The 22,239-nt window shown below is 38.7% G+C and overlaps 3 protein-coding genes across 5 annotated transcripts; 1 reads left to right on the top strand and 2 right to left on the bottom strand.

Moving 5' to 3' along the window:
- Positions 1–344: 344 nt before the first annotated feature.
- LOC149588776 (uncharacterized) lies at positions 345–13,611 on the bottom strand. Of its 2 annotated transcripts, none has more exons than XM_089862273.1 (2): positions 13,489–13,611; positions 345–3,605 (listed from the first exon to the last, which is right to left on the bottom strand). In XM_089862273.1, exon 2 carries the CDS (start codon positions 3,416–3,418, stop codon positions 677–679), a length of 2,742 nt encoding a protein of 913 aa, XP_089718399.1. In that variant the 5' UTR covers positions 3,419–3,605; positions 13,489–13,611; the 3' UTR covers positions 345–676. The 2 variants fall into 2 exon arrangements, with proteins under 2 accessions (XP_089718399.1, XP_089718400.1); XM_089862274.1 differs by having other exon boundaries at positions 13,499–13,537.
- LOC149588775 (uncharacterized) lies at positions 5,978–15,733 on the bottom strand. 2 transcript variants are annotated; one of them, XM_089862302.1, is made up of 4 exons: positions 15,466–15,733; positions 10,091–10,180; positions 8,531–10,022; positions 5,978–7,620 (listed from the first exon to the last, which is right to left on the bottom strand). In XM_089862302.1, exons 3-4 carry the CDS (start codon positions 10,010–10,012, stop codon positions 7,057–7,059), a joined length of 2,046 nt encoding a protein of 681 aa, XP_089718428.1. In that variant the 5' UTR covers positions 10,013–10,022; positions 10,091–10,180; positions 15,466–15,733; the 3' UTR covers positions 5,978–7,056. The 2 variants fall into 2 exon arrangements, with proteins under 2 accessions (XP_089718428.1, XP_089718427.1); XM_089862301.1 differs by lacking the exon at positions 10,091–10,180.
- A 756-nt stretch (positions 15,734–16,489) lies between these two features.
- Positions 16,490–19,469, top strand: LOC149588774 (uncharacterized). The gene is made up of 2 exons (XM_089862305.1): positions 16,490–17,934; positions 18,804–19,469. The coding sequence occupies exon 1, from the start codon at positions 16,661–16,663 to the stop codon at positions 17,903–17,905; it is 1,245 nt and encodes a 414-aa protein (XP_089718431.1). The 5' UTR covers positions 16,490–16,660; the 3' UTR covers positions 17,906–17,934; positions 18,804–19,469.
- The last annotated feature ends 2,770 nt before the right edge of the window (positions 19,470–22,239 follow it).

Raw genomic sequence — 22,239 nt, 5'->3', positions numbered from 1 at the left:
TGGGGGGGTCACTGGTCTCAAGGACTAGTTTAAAAATTATCCTTATTTCTAAGTCTGGACTGCTAAGTATAAATAATAACTAACAAAAACTAGAAACTAAAGTACAAAAATACGACAATGACGTTAAATCTTAGACAGAAGGCGGCCTTTTACTGCGCGAGTAAATTTGGTTTGATTGGCTGCTGCTAGAAATGAACTGACTCGAATGAACTGCTGTCGCACCTTTTACCCAGGATTCCTTTGGTTTTTTTCGGAAAGGCCTAACACTATCGCTAATGTACAGTAACATCAGTGGTAAAGTTATATTACATTCATTTAAGGTAGTTTTTTACTATTCACCATAGTTTGTGTTTTTTAACGTTTTATTGTTCTCCACATACATACAATTCGTTTCTAGTTCATATCAAGTTTTATACAAATATCTCGAAATACAAATATGTAATATACTTCAAAGGGTCCAAATAATTAGTGACAGCTATTTAAAACGTCCAAATAATTAGAGACAGCTTCTATTTTAAAGTAATGATGAAAGCTTTAAATTTGAAACACATGAAATGAAAACGAAGGAAATAACAGCACTTCAATAAATGGATAATAAATCATCTTGTGTTTTTTAGTGTATGGTTTGAACAAATAATAAACAGTATTGGTACAAAATGCACTACTAATCTTAAACTCATTCGACGGTGGTTGCGTTGGTCGCATCATTTGATCTTTGCAACTTGGCATCATTCGATTCGGGTTCTGTTTTAACTTTGATGTAAGCACTAATCAAATCGTTCGAGTCTTGCGATAATGGCACTGTTTCATATCGCTTCCACAACTGTGCACAAATAGGGTCGTTTTCCGGCGGGGGTTCGGTTTTAATTTGAATAGCATCAATCGCTTCGTTTGAACATTGTAAATATGACGTACTCGCGTCATCATTCGATTCGGATTTAGTTTTTATTTGAATGTAGGGGCTAATCAAATCGCTGGAGTTTTGTAAAAATGGAGTTTCATTTATATTCGACAACTGCGCACAAGCTGCATAGTAATCTGACGCTGGTTGTGTATCAACTTGAAAAGCAATAATAGAATCGTTTGACTTTTGTAAATATGACGTACTCGCGTCATCATTCGATTCGGGTTTCGTTTTGATTTGAATGTAGGCACTAATCACACCGCTCGAGTTTTGTAAAAATGGCGATGCATCTTCATTCGACAACTGCGCACAACCTGCATCGTAATCTGACGCTGGTTGTGTATTAACTTGAATAGCATCAATAGAATCGTTTGAATTTGGTAAATATGACGTACTCGCGTCATCATTCGATTCGGGTTTCGTTTTGATTTGAATGTAGGCACTAATCAAATCGCTCGAGTTTTGTAAAAATGGCGTTTCATCAATATTCGATAACTGCGCACAACCTGCATCGTAATCTGACGCTGGTTGTGTGTTAACTTGAAAAGCAATAATCGAATCGTTTGAACCTTGTAAATATGGCGTACTCGCGTCATCATTCGATTCGGGTTTCGCTTTTATTTGAATGTAAGCACTAATCAAATCGCTGGAGTTATGTAAAAATGGCGTTTCATCTATATTCGACAACTGCGCAAAACCTGCATCGAAATCTAACACTGGTTGTGTATTAACTTGAAAAGCAATAATCGAATCATTTGAATTTTGTAAAATTGCGTCATCATCTGACGGTGCAAACTGTTTCGCTACATCTTCAAGACCAATGACACACTGATGCTCAGTAGACTTTTGAAGTACTGATATATTGGCCTGCAGGCTTTCCATGGGTTGTTCAGCTTCAATATCTGCAGGACCAATCCCACCGCTTTGTAAAAATATACTTTCTTCGCTAATATCTCGCTGTTCATCATGATTTGAGTGAACAGCAGTTTCCGCAATTAGGGGATGGGGAACCATTGCAGAGTTTTGAAATCGAGTTAAAGGTATAGAATAGTCAAGAATATTCCCAGCAAAGTTGTTGATGATTGGGGTGTTTTGAAATTGGCAAAGTGTATTTTCGATTTGAAATATGGAAGGGTTTTCAATGCAATTAGCAGATGAGTTTTGACTCATAACAATCTGATTAGGAAAGTTTTGAAATTGACCATCCTGAATTTCAATAACGATTGGGTTTTGAAGCCCATTTACGGTAGGATTTGGAAATTCTGTCTCAGGAGGCGTTTGACTAGGAAATTGAAATTGTTCAACTAAAGAGTTTTGAAAATTCGCATTTGCTTTTTTGTGATCGTCTATGCATTTTATTTTTACACTTTTCCTTGAGTTGAGAGGTTTCGGCGTGGCCTCCTTGGGCGCGCGAAGTTCTAGCGTGCCCTTTTCGGCATTTAGATTTTGCGTTGCATTGTTACTATCATTTGTGTATGCTTTTATGTGAACATTTGCGGCCTTTTCATCAGCTTCATCGAGCATTATTGCAATACGTTTCATTTCCTTAGTAAATTGAAGCCTTGCCCTTGCTTTAAGTGCCTCTCGCTCGCAAAATTCCCAGTTTGCGGCCCTTCTTATTCTGTGTTTAAGCCTTCCAGCAAGTTTTTTCCCCCTTAAATTTGAGTTTACACGACCGTTTTTTAGCCTTTTCCCCTTCTTTCTAGCGTCAATTAGCCACGTGCCGATTTTGCCTTTTTCAGCTTTTCCTTTTGTGACATTCCTAGGGGAAACTCGTTTAGTGACCTTTTTGCTTTCTTTAGCTTTTGGAATGGTTTCATTGCTAGGGCAACCTCGTCGGGTAACCTTCTTGCTTTCGCTACCTTTTTGTTCTGTTTCTTTGCGAGGTCGACCTCTCGGCCTAACCTCTTTGCATTTGCCAGCTTTCGGTGCCTTTTCTTTACGAGGTCGACCTTTCGGCCTAACCTCTTTGCATTGGCCCGCTTCTGGTACGGGCTCTTTGCTAGTGCCACTTTCGACTGCAAATGCTTCGGGAGTATTAGTATTAGAAGCCTGTGTATTTGTGGTGCCCTCTTCAGGAGTTAAAGTTTCCACAATGGTCTGTTGAGGATTTATAATAACGGAATCAGATGAGACACTTTGCATTTCTCTTCGGCGAGCAGTGTCGTTAATAATCTCTTTCAAAGCGGCAATTAAACGTTGACGTTTTAATTTGGTTATCTCCCGTTGTTGATCGTTTTCAAATTCGCAACAACACGGAGCTCTTCTCTTCGTTCCTCGTAACAGTGTTCGAGGTTGCTGTTTGACCTTTCCGTGATTTAGGTTCGTCGTTGTATCGCCACAGGAAGGTGTACAATCATTTGTGGTTAAAGTTCTCCGACGCTTATGGTTTTTTTCGTCAGCTTCATGAATTAATTTTGTGAGACGTTCTATTTCTTTTTCAAACAATTTAATTTTCATTGATTCAAGTTCTTCTCGTTCGCGATTTTCCGCGTCTCTCCTTATTTTATCCATTTTCAGAACAAATTTTCTGTCTGACCTATGGGCCTTGGACAATGGTTTTTCTATTTCGTGCTATTTATACGCATTCTTCGACGCTTTCATATGAAATAATAATTGGCGGAGAAAAGGCTCTTCATATTGCGTTAAGATTGAGCCAACCTTTCCGTATCTCGGGCTCTTCGCGTTCGCACATCGGCCACTGGTAAATTAAATTAAATAAACAGTCTTTTAATCAATTTGCTTAAAGGGATATCTGAATGACGTAAAGAGTTTTGACAAAAGTGAATCAAGTTCATGGCAGGGTTCGGACGAAATTTTTCAATTGAAAATCCCTGACTCTTTCAGCTTATCCCTGACCAAAATTTGCCAATATCCCTGACCATTATAAGGTGCTTACCAGAGCCCACTTCATCACACCTGGCATATATTTAGCATTTCCCGAATAATGGTTTGACTTACAAAACGAAATCCCTGACTTTTTAGGACAAAACATTAAATCCCTATCTTATTCAGGTTCCATACGAACTCTGCCATGGAGTCACGAAATATTGGAATATGGCTCGAACCATCTTGAATTGTGACAAAGGGCAGATTATATTGAAACCTACTGGCTGGTCATTTAAAGGGACACCAAAAGAAGGCAGCGGAAATGGGTAAAAATTATTTGAAATATGTCACATTCACCACGGGTCTCCAAGATCTGAAGACTCCGCACGTAGCGGGCAGTGGCGTCGCTAGGCCTTTTTTGGGGGGCTATAGCCCCCCCAAATTCCAAACTTAGCCCCCCCCCCAAAATAATCCGTAAACCCTACCAAAAAATTGCTTTCTGTAGCAATATATAAAAAAATTATAATGATAGATTCGTTAAGTTTCATCTCTGCAGAGATGAATTTCAATATCAAACAGTACAATTTTGAAGAAAAGAACAGATGGAGACAAGTAAAATGTTTCATGTTCTTTCGAAGGGAGTTCCAATAGAGTGCTGTCAGTTGTGACGTCAGATCCAAGGTTAAACGTCACGAGTCTGCCTTTAGCAATGGGCGGCCATGACAGTTACCGTTTTTTCTTTATGGGAAAACAGCATGGGTGACGTCACACCGGCGCTTCTGACAGCACTCTATAGGGAACTAACAACTGGCTAGGGGAAGAGATAGTCTGACGTCACGCAGCCCCTCTCTGGTTGGAATTTTTGCGCGTAGAATACAGTTTCCAACCGTTAGGGGGGATGAAACTCCAGTAAGAGATAGAAGGGTGTGACGTTTCAGGGTCAGAACTGTTAGCTCCCTATAGTGTGGACTAAAAGCTAACGAAAACTAAAAATAAACTTATGACGAGTGAAAATCCTTCATAATCGGTTCCGTAGTCTTTATCAATAAAAGGTTGTATATCTTTAAAATGTGAATAATTTCACGTTGACACAAATTTACGGATAGTTTTAAAGGTCTACACATTTTCCAATGAACCCATTATGCAATTTTTTATATTAAGTTGTTATAATAACTAGTTTGCCCAGATTTAGCCCCCCAAATTTCAAACCCTAGCGACGCTACTGGTAGCGGGAGTGGACACTAAGTCCTTGTTTTCGCGAGACTGTAGCGCCAAGTGCTAATTTTCGCGATACTGTAGCGCCAAGTGCTAATTTTCGCGATACTGTAGCGCCAAGTGCTAGTTTTCATAATAAAACAAACTAAGTTTCCTTGAACCACTTCCTCTCTTCGGTCACGTGTTCAAAGAATACCCACCAACAACTGCCTCCTTTTGAGTCTCTTAAACCATCAGTCTATTAACATTAAGATTCTTAGAAAATATATTCTATACTCAAGACATAACTAAACAGACATAACTAAAGGACGATAGTGCGATTAGGCACTATGCGTTGAAAGATCCGACGAAAGAAACGGCGATGGCTTAGTAAAAGATGCTTGTAAATAAAATGGCTTGAAATATTATACAATAAAAAATCTTCTGAGACATTTTTCCTCTCCGAGTGACGATGACGTCACGGAGAGGTATTAAAGTGGAAGTGTCTGTGAGTCTGTCACCGCGTTCGCAGTTGGCAAATCTGAGCAAAGTGTTCGCATTATCTGAACCGCGTTCGCAGTTCACAGAAAGCATTATTGGCTTCTACTACATTATCATTGTTAGGGTTAAGAAGTACGCGGCGATCGGCTAAGGTTACGAGTACGAGAAACGTCTAGCCTCCCAATGGCAGAGCTTCCGCTAAAGGTTCACACAATTGCGGTTTCTCTTATCATTTACTGTGAATCAATCGCCTTATATACCCTAAATTTTCCAAAAAATTTTTAAAGAGGCGTACTCTCGAATTCAAACGTCAACAATAGCTATTTTTAAAATGATTTTAGGAATAACTTTTCTTAAAACGACTTAACTAGAATTAAGAGAAATTACTGACGTTTAAAATAATTAATACCAATTATATTTATTTAATTAAGAAAAACCACTTAATTGGGTAGATAGCCCTCGTCTGGACTCGCAGAGCTTTATTTTCTTTTCCTAACTTGTTTGGAGTACAACAGTATGAATAAAGGTGAATTTTCGTATAAAATCGAATGAAATGACAAAGCTATTATTTTATTAAATTACAAGTAAACATGACATTTACATTATGAAACGAATTTTATTTGTCAAAGTCAAATATCTCCCCAAAGATGGTGGCCTCCCTCCTGCGCGTTTGCTTCTATGGAAGAATTAAGTTTTAAGCTCTCCCCCAATCCATATAAATCAAAAAACTCCACAGGGATCCCGAAAAATGCATTATTCTTAAAGGGATGTACAATCCGTTATGTATGGGCGGGGGCCTATATCAAACTTATCTTCCATCAAATACAGCTCTACTGAGCATGCGTGAAGTTCGTAGCATTATCAGTGCATTGGGAATGGGCATCTACCGTAGAAACAGACGTTCAAGCAGACGACAGCCTAATCACTACTCCAGGAAATAGTAACACTACTACTAAAAAATATAGTTCTTGAGTCTTATAGACACGCCCATACATAACGGATTGTACATCCCTTTAAAGCAAAGCGCGGGTTCAGTGGATCCCTTACAAATTGACTTTCCTCCTGAACTCCGGGTTTAGCTTGGCAAAGGCTAGTGAGCCGGATTTATAAGGTACCCCACAAATTCCTCCCACCTTCGCCAAGACAAAACTGGAGTTCGTAAGGACAATCAACTTGTAGGGGATCCACGTGACCCACACTTTGCTGCTTTAAAGTGTTTAACACCCCACTACCTCAAACGAGAAACTGTGTTAAAGGGACTGCAAAGAAGGCATCGGCGGGTGGGTAAGAATTATTTGAAATACGTCAGAGGCACGTGACCAAAAAGAGGCGTGGTTCAAAGAAGCTTAGTTCGTTTTACTTCGAAAACTACCACTTCATGGAATTGGCGCTGCAATCTCGCGAAAAACAAGGACTAGATGTTAACTAGTTTCACTTCATGAGGAGTCTTTGTATCTTGGCATCACGTGATGTCTGTGACGTATTTCAAATAATTTTTACCCACCCGCCGATGCCTTCATTGCAGTCCCTTTAAAAATGGAGAATATCACGTAGGACGACATTCGCCTAAGGATCAGACAGGCAACAACGAAAGATGGTTGTTTGCCTACATTACAGATTTGCACAACTCAAGTCACATTTGGATCTGCCGTAACTTCGGAATCGAATAATTCTAAGTCTTCTTCGTTGTCACTGTAAATCATATTGAGCCATTCTTTTTCAGGTTCAATTTCATCAGGTTCCTTGTAATTTATATTTGGCTTAGTTCTTAGGTTATTTCTTACAGCGTAATCGTATCTACAAACTCGGCTACGCAAAGCTAGTGGTGGTCTACCATGTCGCTTATTAATAGTGCGAAATTTAACATTTTTCTTGAAAATTTCTTTGGCAGCTTCACCATCGTATAGTCCGTCATCGTCAAACTCCAGTTCGTAACAGAGTTTTTGAGTGTGTGGAGTTTTCCGTTTACCATGCTTTGAAGGTTTATTCCCTTCAGGTTCCGCGGGATTTACTTTGTCGGCCGGGTTATTCTCAACAAGTACTTCTTGATTCTCAATATTTATTTCGTCACCTTGATTTTCCGAGTTATTCTCAACTAGCATATACACTTTGTCACTTATTCCAAATGATGTAAGTGGTGTTTCAGTTTCGCAGCCATCTTGGGTTGATGATCCGGCATCATGTTGAAAATCCTGTTTTCAAAATACGCGTACAAATTTTTTCGTGTTGAAAGAATAATGCAATGCGAGTAACAAAAATTAATATTTAATTTTCATTTTAAACGAAACGTTCAGGTAACATAACTGATTATACCTTAAAAGAACGGCATTTTTTTTGAGTATTTGAGTAAAAATATTAAAATCCAATAAATTATCTCTTATTATAAAATAATTAGCATTTAATTAGTAATAATAATAATCTAAGCTTTGCCTATGAAGGGATTTCCACACTAAGCCTGTGGCTTGTTTACAGGTGGGTCCTTTTACATTGCATAGAAGGGTGGTGGCTAGCCCCTATGCCACAGCTAACCTACAGCGCCTTATACTATCTATTACAATTAACCTCGGCAAGTTTTGATGGAAAGAAGAAACCGGGTTAGACCGCGGAGGAAAACTCCTTTAACAAGTGGGGAGAGAACTTGCAAACTCTGCGCAGAAGGATTTGTTCCAGAGATTTTCACCCGGTGCCACAGTCCGGGATCGAACCCGGAATCCTCTTGCTGCGAGGCGAAAGCGCTAACCGCTACGCCACCCCACATCTAACCTTAGCCTTTGAAACGTGGACTAATGCGCCACACGCCATTGGTCGAACCTCTTAGGCACCTGATCAAGTGGGCTATGCCCTACCTTACCCTTACCTCTCTCAGCCTGTGAGAATCCAACCAATTCGTTTAAGGGTAAGTGGTTCGATTTAGCAGACGCCACTAAACCAATGGCGGATGGCGCATTAGTCCTCGTTTTTAAAACTAATTAAAAGCTAATCATTTATTTGTTTTAATAATTTTCCTTTCATATTTAGAAAAAGCCCACTCTTTTAAAGTATAATGTTATGTTACAATAACTTTTCTTTTAAAATCCCCTAAGAAAGAGAGAACGTACTTACCTCGCTATCTGACAAGGGTTCCATTTTAATATTAAGGCCAATCGCATCGCTTGATTTTTGAAACACGGAATTTGTATTTAAATCGTCATTGGATGGTGGTTCAGTTTTAATTTTAACACCAACACCATTATTGCAAATCGGTAAAACCGGTGCGCTTTCTTCATCAATATCTGGTATAATGGAAATATTTTCGTTTACACCATATTGATCACCAGACTGCAAGCTGTGTTCATTATCAGAACTATTGCATGATTTATCTGTTGTAACGGGCGGAGGTCTTGCACACTCTGCAGTAACGAGGGGTTTCACCGAACATTGTTCATTTGCAAAAACGGCCGGAGGCCTTGCACACTCTGCAGTAACGAGGGGTTTCACCGAACATTGTTCATTTGCAAAAATGGGCGGAATTGATGAATTTTTCACTTCACTTGGGAAAGTACTAATAGTAAAGTTTGGCGTATATTCAATTCCTTTTTGCAAATTCCCAAACGACGCGTTAGAAATGAGGGCACTTTGAAATGGATAATTTTGAACTTGGACAATACTTCTCGGAGTTTGAATAGGACTAACAGGCGAAAAATTTTGCAATTTAACAAAGTGCGCGAATATTGTGTTTTGACAATTTAGCCGAGTATTACTAATTTCGGGGGGTTTACTACTATGTTGTTCTGGTTTCATATTGTCACCCGAGTTTAGACTGAAACTTGTTTGCGCACATGTTGAGGGTGAGTCGGATTGTTTAGTACATTGTTCATCTTCATTTTTGGATGATTTTATCTGGAAGTTTTTCTTAAATTTTGTTCTGCCATATGTCCTTAACACTTTACTCGCAAACGGCACAGTATCGGGCTCAGTGATGGTAATATCCGTAATATTTACGGAAACACTTGGTTTCGTGATATTCGCTGCTTCGGGCTCAGTTATAGGTACTAATTTATTTTCATTTAATTTTGGTTCTTCGGGTTCCAATTTGATCTTATACGGTCGCAAGCTGAACTTAACTTCCTCTTCATTTCTTTCAACGGGTTTTTCATTCCATAGTCCTTTTACTTCGTCATTTTGACGATCATAATTATCAGGGAGCTTTTTTGATAAGATTTTACGAGGGGCTTCTGTTTCCGATATTTGACTCTCCGTGGAATCAAAGTTGTGTATGTATTCGTGCATCTTAAGCGTAATTTTTTTGTTTGACCTAAAATCGCATAGCGAGCATTTGTAAGGCAATTTTGTGGATTTCGCTGCGGGATCAAATTCGAGTTTCGTTTCAACAACTTCGTCTTTGATGCCGTCATTGTTTGCTGTAGTTCTTGCAGACGATAGTTTATGTTCCGTAGCTGTTAATGGACTCGCTACATCGTGACTTGAATCAGGGTTTTCGAGTTTTATCACAGTATCGGGTGGCAACGTATCAGTTGCAGACGCAACATCGTCAAAATCATTGTCTATCAATTCAGTTTTGATACGTATTGCCGGATCGAACATTATCAAAGGCCTAGAGAAAAAAATTGAACATTTCAAAACACCAGAAAACGGATTTGGATATAACAAACTATGACTTGCTTGTTATTGGAGGTGCTCTTTGTTCAAATGTGGAAATCACATATCACGTGATCACGCCAATGAATGAATTGCGAAATTAATCTAAGGGAACTGAGAACTAACAAGTATAAGTGACTTTTCCATGGAATGTAAATGACGCGTGGTCAGTCTCAGAGAAGTGGATAATACAGGGTGGTAGGAACGAAGTAAAGTGGGAACTTCTGTGGACCATTTTGAGCCGAAAAAATACTACGAAATTTTGCCCTAAGGATCACGGTTTTCTAGTTGTGATTGGAGTGTTTAATCAGGGTTTATACATAAGACAAATTTCCCTGAGATTTCCAGGTTTTTCCCCACATACTTCCCTTAATTTTCCAGGTTAATGTAGTATCCTATGGAGCAAATGTTAACGAAGGAGGGAGGGGGGGAATAACCAGAGTTATGAGCCTCCAAAGTATAGAGAGCTTTCAGATTAGATAGTAGTACGTCACACCCTCCCAAGTCTTACCGCTGTTCTGGTAGCCATATTGGGTTGTCTCAGCTTCATTCCTGCTTTAAACCCACCAATATGGCAGCGTAAATTATGTCACGAGACTCAGCTCCTCCTCCAACTGAAAGCTCTCAATAGTTTAATGCTAATCCTATGGAGGGTATGTTTATGAACATTTTGCATAATTACTCGGCCCGTGATTGACGCAAATTTCCCTGATTTTCCTAAATTTTACTAAAAATTCGAAATTTCCCTGGGGTTTTTGTCAACTATTTATTTCCCGGATTTTTCTAGGTTTTCCCATTTTGTATGAACCCCTTAAATTTAAGCTAGACATGCTACTTAAAGGAAAATGTTACATTTGGAATGGCACGCGTTTAAAATAAAATGTACCGAAAACTTTCCGGCCGCCATTTTGACTTTTACTCTAAGCGAGCGCCAATTCTGCTGATTTTATCTCAAACGGCTGCAATTCATACCTTACACTTAAAATTAATTAGCATTATCTTTCATTACCATATTAGCCACATCGTATGATGTACATAAATACTTAATATTTTTCCGTTTGTTCATTTCTTAAAGTGAGAGGATTATGGTAGTACGTAAGGTTAAGCATTGAAGCAGTAAGGTTAAAGGCAAGTTTAGGTAACATAATATTATACCTTAAAAGAACAGCCTTTTTTAAATATAAAAGGAAAAATATTAAAAAGAAATGATTTCTTATCACAAAATAATTAGCATTTAATTAGTCTTAAAAATAATCAAGGACTACTGCGTCATTGCTTTAGTGGCGTCTGCCAAATCGAACCACTTACAACTAAAGTGATTGGTTGAATTCTCACAGGCAGGGCCGGAAATAAGCACAGGACACTGGACATTGTCCAATAAAATTTTAAAATGTCCCATAATTGTTTTAAGAACTAAGGGGGTCACTGGACGGTTGACCAGTAAGTTTCTCCGAAGTTTTGATAGTTTGACTATGAAGACGCGACACAATTTTTGCTCAGTCCAGTGGACAATGTCCTATAAATTTTTCAGTCAAACAGGGGGTCACTGGACATATGTCCTATAAGAATTTTCTCTTATTTCCGGCCCCGCTCACAGGCTGAGAGAGCCCATTCGATCACGCGCGTAAGAGGTTTTATTTAGCAGACGCCACTATACCAATGGCGTATGGCGCAGTTGTCCTCGTTTTTTTTAAGACTAATTAAATGTTAATTATTTAGTAGTAAGAAAAAGCCGTTCTTTTAAGGTATAATGTTATGATAGCCGGACCTTTTCCTTTAACATGGTGTAAGGAACAACTTTCAGTTTTTATTGTCTTTCAATATCATAGTTCGATCGTTTTAAAAGAATGAAGCCCAAGAACAAGTTACTTTTAACTAATATTTATAACTATAACCAGTAAAAAACAAATTTAGCTTACTATAGATAGTTTTCACACATGGAGGATTCATACTATTTACACCAGGATGCCGGGCTATCTGGCGGACAAAAACCCGTCTGCTTTTGTCCTCCAGATAGCCGGGCTTCCTGGTGTAAATGGTATGAATCCTCCATGTGTGAAAACTATCTATTGCCCCACCCTCTAACCAGTCAGAAAGCATGTAGAGAAACCAGTAAAGTTTACTGGACACATTTTAAATTGAATTTGTGTTAACAAAGAGAGTATAAGGGAGGAGTGGAAAATCTTGTTGCTCTTTCTACCGTGCATCTTCAATGCGCAGTACCGAGGCATTTCCGTTTGAGACATTAAACGGTATCGTAGGTGGCGCGACTGAGCCGGAAACTCCCTCGTACCACTAGTATAATTTAGGGGCAACATTGTAATTTAGCCTTGTGGAGCGGGGGAGCTTCCACTCCTCCCCTATACTCTCTTTGGTGTTAACTTGCAGCAACTAAAACATTTTGTTGTGAAAGTTTTGAAAACAATAAAAACAAAACGAATTTTTTTTCAAAACTTTTACCACAAAATATTAGTTAAAGAGTAAGTAAAGACATTTTCCTGGAAATGTTAATTCCTTCATTTTTGGTAAATATGAACTGTAAAATGTTCATTTCTAAAGTTTTATAAAAATCTGACGAGCGGTTATTGAATTATAATGAAAACAAAACGAGATTTAGAAAAGGCACCTTTTGTAAACATTGAACACGTGCAATATAGATCTGACGTCAAGAGAGGTGGCTCCGTTATTGGCTGGTATAATGCATTGGTTTGTTATGGGAAGGCGCGTCTAATTCAGTCCCTCTAAGATAATATTTCTGACTGGATACTACCAAATACTACCGCGGCTAGTGAAAAACTCCCACACCGCTTCGGTTTCCTACTAAACCTCAATATTAGCCTTTTCATACCTTATGGCCGCGCATCAGCAGTTGCAATGATTGACGCCATGAGTTTTACGCTTCTATGGAGTTAACTTGTAAAATAAACTACGATGGACGTGTTAAGGTTAAGAAATAAACAGTGTTTGAGTTTGAGTTCTAATGGAACCGGTGCAATGATAATAGTTGGTTAAAACTCACTAAGCCTCGGCGACCGTATGGGATCATCGCTTCATCGGCTGACATCGCCGATGCCGGGCGGCCGGGCCGAAAGCGCCGCGTTACCCCGCGTATAACACGCTCGTAAGCAGTAGGAGGCGAGATACTAACTGGTGGGAAAATATGGAAAGAAAAGTACCAATTTTACTACTATCAGAGCGGTCTAAATCCCTAAGCTATGACGTCAGACAGCAGAGACAAATTCAATTCTATTTGGCGGCAATTTTAGCACCTCTTTTTTTATCAATATTTGAAGTTAATTTTTAAATATTTAGAGGTGGATTTTTGGTGAAAATTTATTTTATTCTGAATGAGGACGTTGAAATCTATAGAAATGTATGATTTCTATAGAAATTTAAGGAGTAGTCAAAATGTCTTTACTTACTCTTTAAAACCAGTAATTGTACAGCCAAGACCAAGCCTCTTATATGAAACAAACCCACAGACCATAGTTGTAACAGGAACAATAGATTTACTTATTCACTCTTTTTACTGTCAAAACTTCAATAACTCCATTTACGAATTTGCAGCGAGTGTCACTGACTGTCAACTGTGCACAGTGTGCAATACCGTAATTGAGTACATAGCCCACTCTATCACGCGCATCACGACCCAAGCTGCTCGCGCTACGTAGCGTCCGCGAACGCGAGCGCGGATCGAGTGGGCTATGTTGTGTACAAGCTTAATTGTCACTGCCTGACTTCAGCGTGGGAAATAAGGCGGTGGCACAGGGCAAATGACCAGTTTAAAAATTGCCTGGTCCAGTTTAAAAATTAAATCTGAGGGGGGTCAGTGGTGCACGAGACCACTAAGAAAATTCAAGGGAAACAGAGTCCAGACATTAACTCGACTATTTTAATTATCCACTTCTTAAGTTTAGCAGACGACGCGCACTAGTCACGGACCAGTTTATTTATTCGAGGCCAGGGGGGGTCGCTGGCCCAATGTTCAGTTTTAAAAAAATCCTTATTTCCCACCCTGCTGCCTGTTGTCATTTCTCATTGTCAGCCACCATGGAGCAATATTTCGGTAACCCGACTTCATGAGGAATGCGTAGAATGCTACACCATCAGCGGGAAAATAAGGTGAAGCATAGCCCACTCGATCTTGCGCTTCATCCATAAAAATCTAGTCCTGAATAGGGAGTTTCAAAGTTCGCTGGCCCAATGTTCAGTTTTAAAAAAATTCTTATTTCCCACCCTGGTCCAAGTTTAACAAATTTTCGGTTAAACCATGAGTGAATCATACACTAGCTCCCTATAAGTTACTCAGTCGCACTGGCCTAATGTATCCAGCATTTTCTTCCGAATAGTCGAGAGGAGGGGAGGCGGGTGAGAGTGATAATAGACGGCGCCCTCTCTTATGGCTTTGAAATTAATATATATATGAAGTGACGATAGTTCCAAATGGTATTAACGGCTTTGGAGGTTTTGGTTTCTTTTCCTTATTTAAAAATAATTTAGGTTTCACAACAGTCTTCGATTAAAAATGGGTTGGGTCTTTCTTTAAGTTCTATTAGTTCTTTAGACGCATTATTAAAAAGTTCAATAAGGTTTTCGACATGACTACTAAGTTGTTGTTTAGCTCCTATTCTTTGATAAAGTTTGGTTCTCTCACCATAAATAGCCTCTGAACGTTGCCTACGGAATAAAAATTCATATTCCCTTGGCAACGCTCTGAATTTAAATGAGTAGCTTAATTTCAAAGATAAAATACGACTGAACCGTCCGCAAACAATCACAACATTTCTAAAACGTCGTCTGCTTATACTAACTACCTTTCAGTTCGAAGTTTCATTGGTTTATACCCTTTTCCGTTTTTTACCGGAAATACGTAAGCGCCGAGAGAAGTGTTATTTTCTCTCACTGGGGGTCGCATATAGGTAACACTTTTTTTGGCGGGAAGAAAATGCTGGATACATTAGGCCAGTGTGGCTGAGTAACTTATAGGGAGCTAGTATATGATTCACTCATGGTTAAACCGAATTCGGCAATTTCAAAGGAATTTAGGCACCGCGATATATTATAAATAACCAGAATTAATGTTTAAGGTCATTATAGTGATACCTAATGAATATTTCTACGAGTTTTATTATTTTAAGGGATGTGAGTGGTCTCCTTAGATTTAGCACTATTTTTACACTCCATAGTAGCTATTTCGTCGTCAGAAGTACGGTTATTGAATCGCGATTACAGTTTGAAACTTTGAATATCAATAAACGAAACCAAAAGCCTAGGCTTAAAATAATATTCTTTATGGCGTTAATAAATCGTATTTTAAAACAACGAGCACTTTCAATGTGATTATTTCAAAAGTAGTAAGAGTTTGTTCACCCGCAAAATATAATTAAAAATCACCTTACTTTTCAAGCGAAGTGATCCTTATTGAAGATTAAGACCATTTACGACTCACGAGGGCACAATCCATTTACCATTAAGCATTTACCGACGTAACCGTCTTAGCGTCGTCTCGTCAATTCAGAGAAAAACATTTGCTAGAAAAAACCCAATACTTCATAACCGGAAGTAGAGCCAAACCAACGAAATAGAAAATGCTAAAATCAGTTTTAAGACTAAACTAAACAATTATTGATTTATGCTATGTGGACATGTAAATGTCGCGCCGCTTATACCTTGAAGGCCTTATCCGTTATCCCTGCTTTTACACGTAAATCATATTCTTTGAACACGGGCTTGTATAGATCGAGCAGCTTCAGGGTGGAAAATAAGAATTTTTTTTAAAAACTGGATATTGGACCAGCGACCCCCCCTGGTCTGGAGTAAATAAACTGGTCCATGAGTCCATGACCAGGGCCGGAAATAAGCACAGGACACTGGACATTGTCCAATAAAATTTTAAAATGTCCCATAATTTTTTAAAAACTAAGGGGGTCACTGGACATTTTGACCAATAAATTTTCCATAGGTTTGATAGCTTGACTATGAAGATGCGACACTATTTATGCACACGCCAGTGGACAATGTCCAATAAATTTTCCAGTCAAATAGGGGGCCCCTGGACACATGTCCATGACCATTAATGACCAGGGCGCGTCGTCTGCTAAACTACAGAAGTGGATTATTAAAATAGCTGAGATAATTTCTTCACTCTGGCTACCCTTGAATTTTATTAGTGGTCAAGTACTGACCCCTCCGATCTAATTTTTAAACTGGTCCAGGCAATTTTTAAACTGGTCATTTGCCCTGTTTTATTTCCCACGCTGAGCAGCTTGCTTCTTTGAGTGCGTGATCGAGTTGGCTATGGCATTACTGAAATATATATTTAAAAAAAACGAATTTTGAGTCTTAAAACTGGTTATAGCATTTTCTGTTTCGCCAGTTTGATGCTACTTCCGGTTTAGAAATATTAATGTTGATTTCTGGCAGATTGAAGTCGGTGGTGGTTGATTGTTGATGTTGACTCGCATTACTCTTGGAAGGTAGTATAAACCTTGGGACTTTAATGTGGATTAAATATTGCAGTTATGTTTTGTTAAACTAGTATAAAAATAGGGAATAATTCTTCAGAGACAGTCGTGAGAATTCAGTAATTAAAAAATGGGCGAACGAGCTGATCTTCCTTATCCTTGCATAATTTGCGGAAAGAGGTTCGCTCGTTCAAAGGAAGTCGGCAAACACGTTAAAGATGAACATTTAAATAGCAGTAGCGAAAAATTAACTTGCGAAATATGCAAAAAATGTTTTGCGAGTGTTCAAGCCCTTAAAAAGCATTCCCAAAACCACGCCAATGAAAAACCATACCTCTGCGCTATATGCTACGAAGGTTTCTCGACACCTTCACAACGTCAAAAACACGAACAAACGCATCAAAAGAGGAAAAAAACTAAAGACCGAGCTATTAAAACCACATTAAAAAAGAATAAAGATAAATTACAAAACGAATATCCTAAAAAATTCGCGCAGAAAGGCCCACTTATGAAAAAATTTAATTGCCGATATTGCGATCGATGCTTTACGTACTTTCCTCATAAACGTGATCACGAATCAAAGCATATTTTAGACGATGGCTCAATCGTAACTGACATTAAAGGCCTAAAAGGCAGACCAAATTATCGTAGTGGTAAAAATGCCAAGGTAGAATTGAACAAAGATGGTATTGCCGTTGAAAAACCGAAAGGTAACGGCGCGTATACGTGCAACACGTGTGGCAAAGTTTTAAAAACGAGCCAATCATTACACATGCACAATTTACGCCATATTGGTAAAAAGAACTACTTTTGTTCGTATTGTAACCGCGCATTTATGACTCGTCAAAGTATGGTATTTCACGAACGAGTACATTCGGGTGAAAAACCATTCGAGTGCAAATTCTGCGGAAAGCGATTTTCGCATCGGTCACCCTATAATGCTCACGAACGTAGTCATACCGGCGATAAAAGATACGAATGCACGTATTGTCAAAAAAGATTCACTAGATATGGGACGTGGCAAAATCACGAAAGAATTCATTCGGGAGAGAAACCGCACAAATGTCGATATTGCGAAAAAAGTTTCGCTCAAGATTCGACTAAAGCAACCCACGAACGAACTCATACTATGTCACCCTCAGCGCGTAGGCGAAAGAAGAAAACAACCACAAATGCAGTTAGCGAAAATAATACGAGTACTGTTAAATCGGATGAGGTTGTGCCTGAATCGACACCACCTTCCGTTATTCCCGTTGTAAACCCAACGGTTGCAAACTATAATCAGCAGGAAACTCCTCAGTGGGTTCATTGTTACGAATCAGCTCCGGCCCCCATATACACTCCCCAGATGATGAGTAACAATTGGTTTGGGTAGTCATGTAAATTTAGTTTCATCGCATCTTCGTAAGCCGATTAATTATATCAAAAGTGTATAGATATAAAATAAAAAGTACACTTCATTAAAGGGGGTGGGTAGAAATTATTTGAAATACGTCAGAGGCACGTGACCGAGGAGAGGCGTGGTTCAAAGAAGCTTAGTTCGTTTTATTTCAAAAACTTGGTACCACTTCATGGAATTAGCGCTGCAATCTGGCGAAAAACCAGGACTAGATGTTAACTAGTCCCACTTCATGAGGAGCCTTTGTATCTTGGCATCACGTGATGTCTGTGACGTATTTCAAATCATTTTTACCCACCCGCCGATGCCTTCTTTGCAGTCCCCTTAACAATTTCCTGCCTTTGACTGTAGACGACACGCAAAATACCCTCCGCTCAACCTCCTACATTGATTTACTTCTTGACGTCATTGGTTTATAGAAAGTTTCACATGATGCTCGCGTTCCAAACGTTAATTTTTGGTACTAGAGCTAGCATCTGCAACTTTATGAGTCTATTCACGGCTTGTTACCTGTGCCACAGTCGGTGGTCGACACTATTCTGGGATAAAGGAGGCTGGGCATCTTATATAGTGTGTTACCACGAACTTTGTAGTGACGTCACATGCTCTTATATCTTACCTTATTTTCAGGCGACCATATTGGCAGTCGCGAGACGTCGTCAGCTTGGGCAATACAAATTCGGGGCCCAATATTGACGTCACAGTTTCCTTCCCCCCCCCCAGCTTCGCGGTAGCACACTATTACATGGAGCAAGAAAATTTCAACAAAGCTTACTTTTTGTTTTTATTTCTATATACTTTTGATTATATTCATCAAATGTTTTACAAGTAAATGAGTTTGTGTGATTAATGAAGGGTTTTCGAAATGTCACAGGTTCTGATAGGACATTGTACAGAGGGAAGCAGCTAGGTAGCTTCTTTATCTCGTGCTGCCATAGAGTAGCGTATTAAAGCGCGATATGGACACAAACCCATCCACATACGATAACTCACTAAGAAAATTACACAATTTCCCACATTTCATTTTATGTATGATTTTCCCACATTTCATTTTATGTATGATTTTCCCACATTTCATTTTATGTATGATTTTCCCGCCTTAGTAAAAGTTTGGCATTGCCCTAAGCTTCCGCTGACTTCAGTTTTCATGTCATTCCCGAACTGCCTTTCGAATAAAACTTTACACTTATGTTTTTATCTTAACCTAAAAAATATTCTTAAATCGGATCAGCATCGGTTTGAAATTAAAAAATATTAGTTGCGTGTAATTTTTTCTATTAGCATTGAATTCAAGACAATTTGGTCTTTGTAAAACATCGAGATTTCGAAACAACATTGCATAGTCAACTTGATCATCGGGAATTGTAACTAAGCACCATTTACATAACGAAGTTTACTATTTGTTTCATTAAAAACGATTTGACAAAGAACGACGTTGCCTCAAAATATTTCATATTCAACTCCTTGTCAAAGGTCGCCATATAATTCTGATCACAATTTAGTTGTAATTTAAAGAATTAAAATTTTTAATTAAAACTCATTTATGTCTACTTTATAAAAAAACTAGTATGACTCTTTAACATTTTTGGTAAATTTAATGCGAGGGGCTACTCACTTCCCCAAAAAATGTACACCAGATTTCTTATTTCCAAATATTTCCGATTTATTTCTATTATTTTTGTATTTCTTTATTTCCCGATATTTCTCCGAAAATTTCCAATATTTTCACTATATTTCCCTTAAATTTCCAATATTTCGATTATTCCTTCGTATTTCTAATATTTCTCAGTATTTCTATTATTTTTGTATTTCTTTATTTCCCGATATTTCTCCTAAAATTTCCAATATTTTCACTATATTTCCTTTAAATTTCCAATATTTCGATTATTCCTTCGTATTTCTAATATTTCTCAGTATTTCTATTATTTTTTGTATTTCTTTATTTCCCGATATTTCTCCTAAAATTTCCAATATTTTCACGATATTTCCCTTAAATTTCTAATATTTCCATTATTCCTTCGTATTTCCAATATTTCCGATATTTCTCATTATTTCTTAATATTTCCGATATTTCTCATTATTTCAGATATTTCAGATATTTCCCTATATTTCCGATATTTCTCGAAATATTGAAATATATTTCTTAAGGCTTGTACACCATATTTCGTAAGTGGCTAGCCCCTCGATTTATTGTTTATAAGACAGTCTGGCAGTGTTGGGATGCCAGATTGAAAACCTTCAACCCGCCAAATTCAAATTGGAAACAAGCCCAAAAAAACCGCCAACCGGTGTTTCGAAAAGAAGCCCAAAAACTGCCTAAGATCTAAACTATCCAGCCCAAAAAACAAGCCAAAAATTTATCGTGAAAATTTGAAATTAGTTTTTTTTTTTTTAGAAGTTTTAATGCATATTCTATACTGACACCATTTTTAAAACCCAAAACAAGCCACTCAAAAGGTTTGACAGCACCATTTGTCAGTTTTTTGGGCATTCTAATGATCTTCCCCTATTGGCGGTATTTTAGGTACAGAAAGCCAAAGAAAAACCCCGACAAGCCCAATTTCCAGCCAACAGTCAACCCTTTTATTTCCAGCCAATAATTTTGAGAAGAAGCCCAATTGGCGGCTTTCCAGCCCAATATGGCAACACTTGTGCCTTTGATTTTTGGGACCGTACTTCCCTCAATAGTAAAACGTACTACCACAATGGGATGTTTTTTGAAAACGTACTTTTCCCCCCTTGGGGGTAGTAAAATTTCCGTCCCCCTCAACGAAAGGTTTTTGGAAAACGCCATCTAGCGGCGTGATTTTCGTCCCATAGACGCTAATGTTAAAAATTGGAATTTGAAAATGTAGTTTTCGTACTGAAAACTTTAAAATGTACTAAAAAAGTACCATTGTACTACTCAGAACAACACTGCAGTCCGGATATTGCGAACACGTTTGCTCCGATGTGCCAACTGTGAACGCAGTTGACAGACACACGCACACCACGTCCAGTGTAATACCTCTGTGACGTCATCACTCGGAGAGGTAAAAATTGTTGTGGGAGAAAAAAAAGTTAAAATTCGAGGTCATTGGACAAGTAATTCCATTTTTTTGTCCGTACAAGAATAGAAATATTCATTACATGGGCAAAACGAAATTGATAAGGGGGCATTTGAAAATTTTAAGGGAGCATTTTGGGGCAAAGTTGAAAATTATTCGAGGGCGCAGGATATTTTTTATGGGGGCATTGCCCCCTGGGTCCCTATGGACCTGAATAGGCCTGTGAAAGCTCAGATTAATAACCCATGGATATGAAAGGCAAGCAAAACCGTTCGTTTTCAAATAGTATCGCCATGTGGTGCCCTCAGACGGCAAAACGTAGAACTTTGTCACCCCATGCAGACGACGCAGTTGGAATTGCACGGTTGTACCGGCAAGGCCTAGTTAAACGGTTTTTTTTGTGTCTTCGAAGACCATTATTGCTTTTGTGTCGTTTGATTTATCAAATTTATAGTTTAATCTAATTTTTACATAAATAAAAAAAACCAAAAACCTACCTAATTTAGTGACCAAAACCTTCGGACCAGGTACCGGGATGAGAAGAGAAAAAGAATCGGGAACCGCGGATAAAAAGTAGCCGAGCGAGGCTTAAAAAAGCATGGAGTAGCAAACGCGGTCACGGCGCACGCGCTTACTGAGTCTGTTTGGGGTAACTTTCTTCCAAGTTTTGACTATAGGGGCGCTAGAGATGCCGATGCCCTATTCAAGTATGCCTCCCTATTTCCTTTCATATCCAGGGGGTGAAAGTACTCGGACTCGCAACCTTTTTTTCTAAAAATTTGCGGGTACTCGAGGAGTCAAGTTTTTTCCCCTATGAGTAGTTTTTTTTCTTTCTCTTAGAACTACTCTATTAGGGGTCAACTAAAGCAAGCTACATGACGTCTTTTAGTACCATAGGCCACTCGATCGTGTGTTTAACAGCGCATGATCTGATTGAGTACGCCATGTCACTACACAACACAGTCAAAGACTGATACAGTTTTATTTGACATGCGCGATAACCGATAACCATTACATTCCACGGTCCGTGGCTGTGTTGTCACTTGTCAGTGCAGGCGCTCTTACACAAAGGCTAAGATCTTAAGCAAGTAGTCCACTTAGCCTTGCGAAAGCGTATCGTTACCGTTTTAAGTTCGTAAATCATCCGAAAGACGGCGCCCATTACCTAAGTCCGAAAACATCGTTTAAGAAAAGTTATCAGATGGCGTTCTGTTCGTATTCGGATACGTGACGTTACGTTAACGATACGGTTTCACAAGGCTT

Source organism: Phalangium opilio, unplaced genomic scaffold (assembly GCF_054372755.1).
Source record: "Phalangium opilio isolate 3A_F unplaced genomic scaffold, DU_Popi_V2 ptg000537l_1, whole genome shotgun sequence".
NCBI lineage: Eukaryota > Metazoa > Arthropoda > Arachnida > Opiliones > Phalangiidae > Phalangium > Phalangium opilio.
This window is presented reverse-complemented; position numbering and strand designations above follow the sequence as displayed.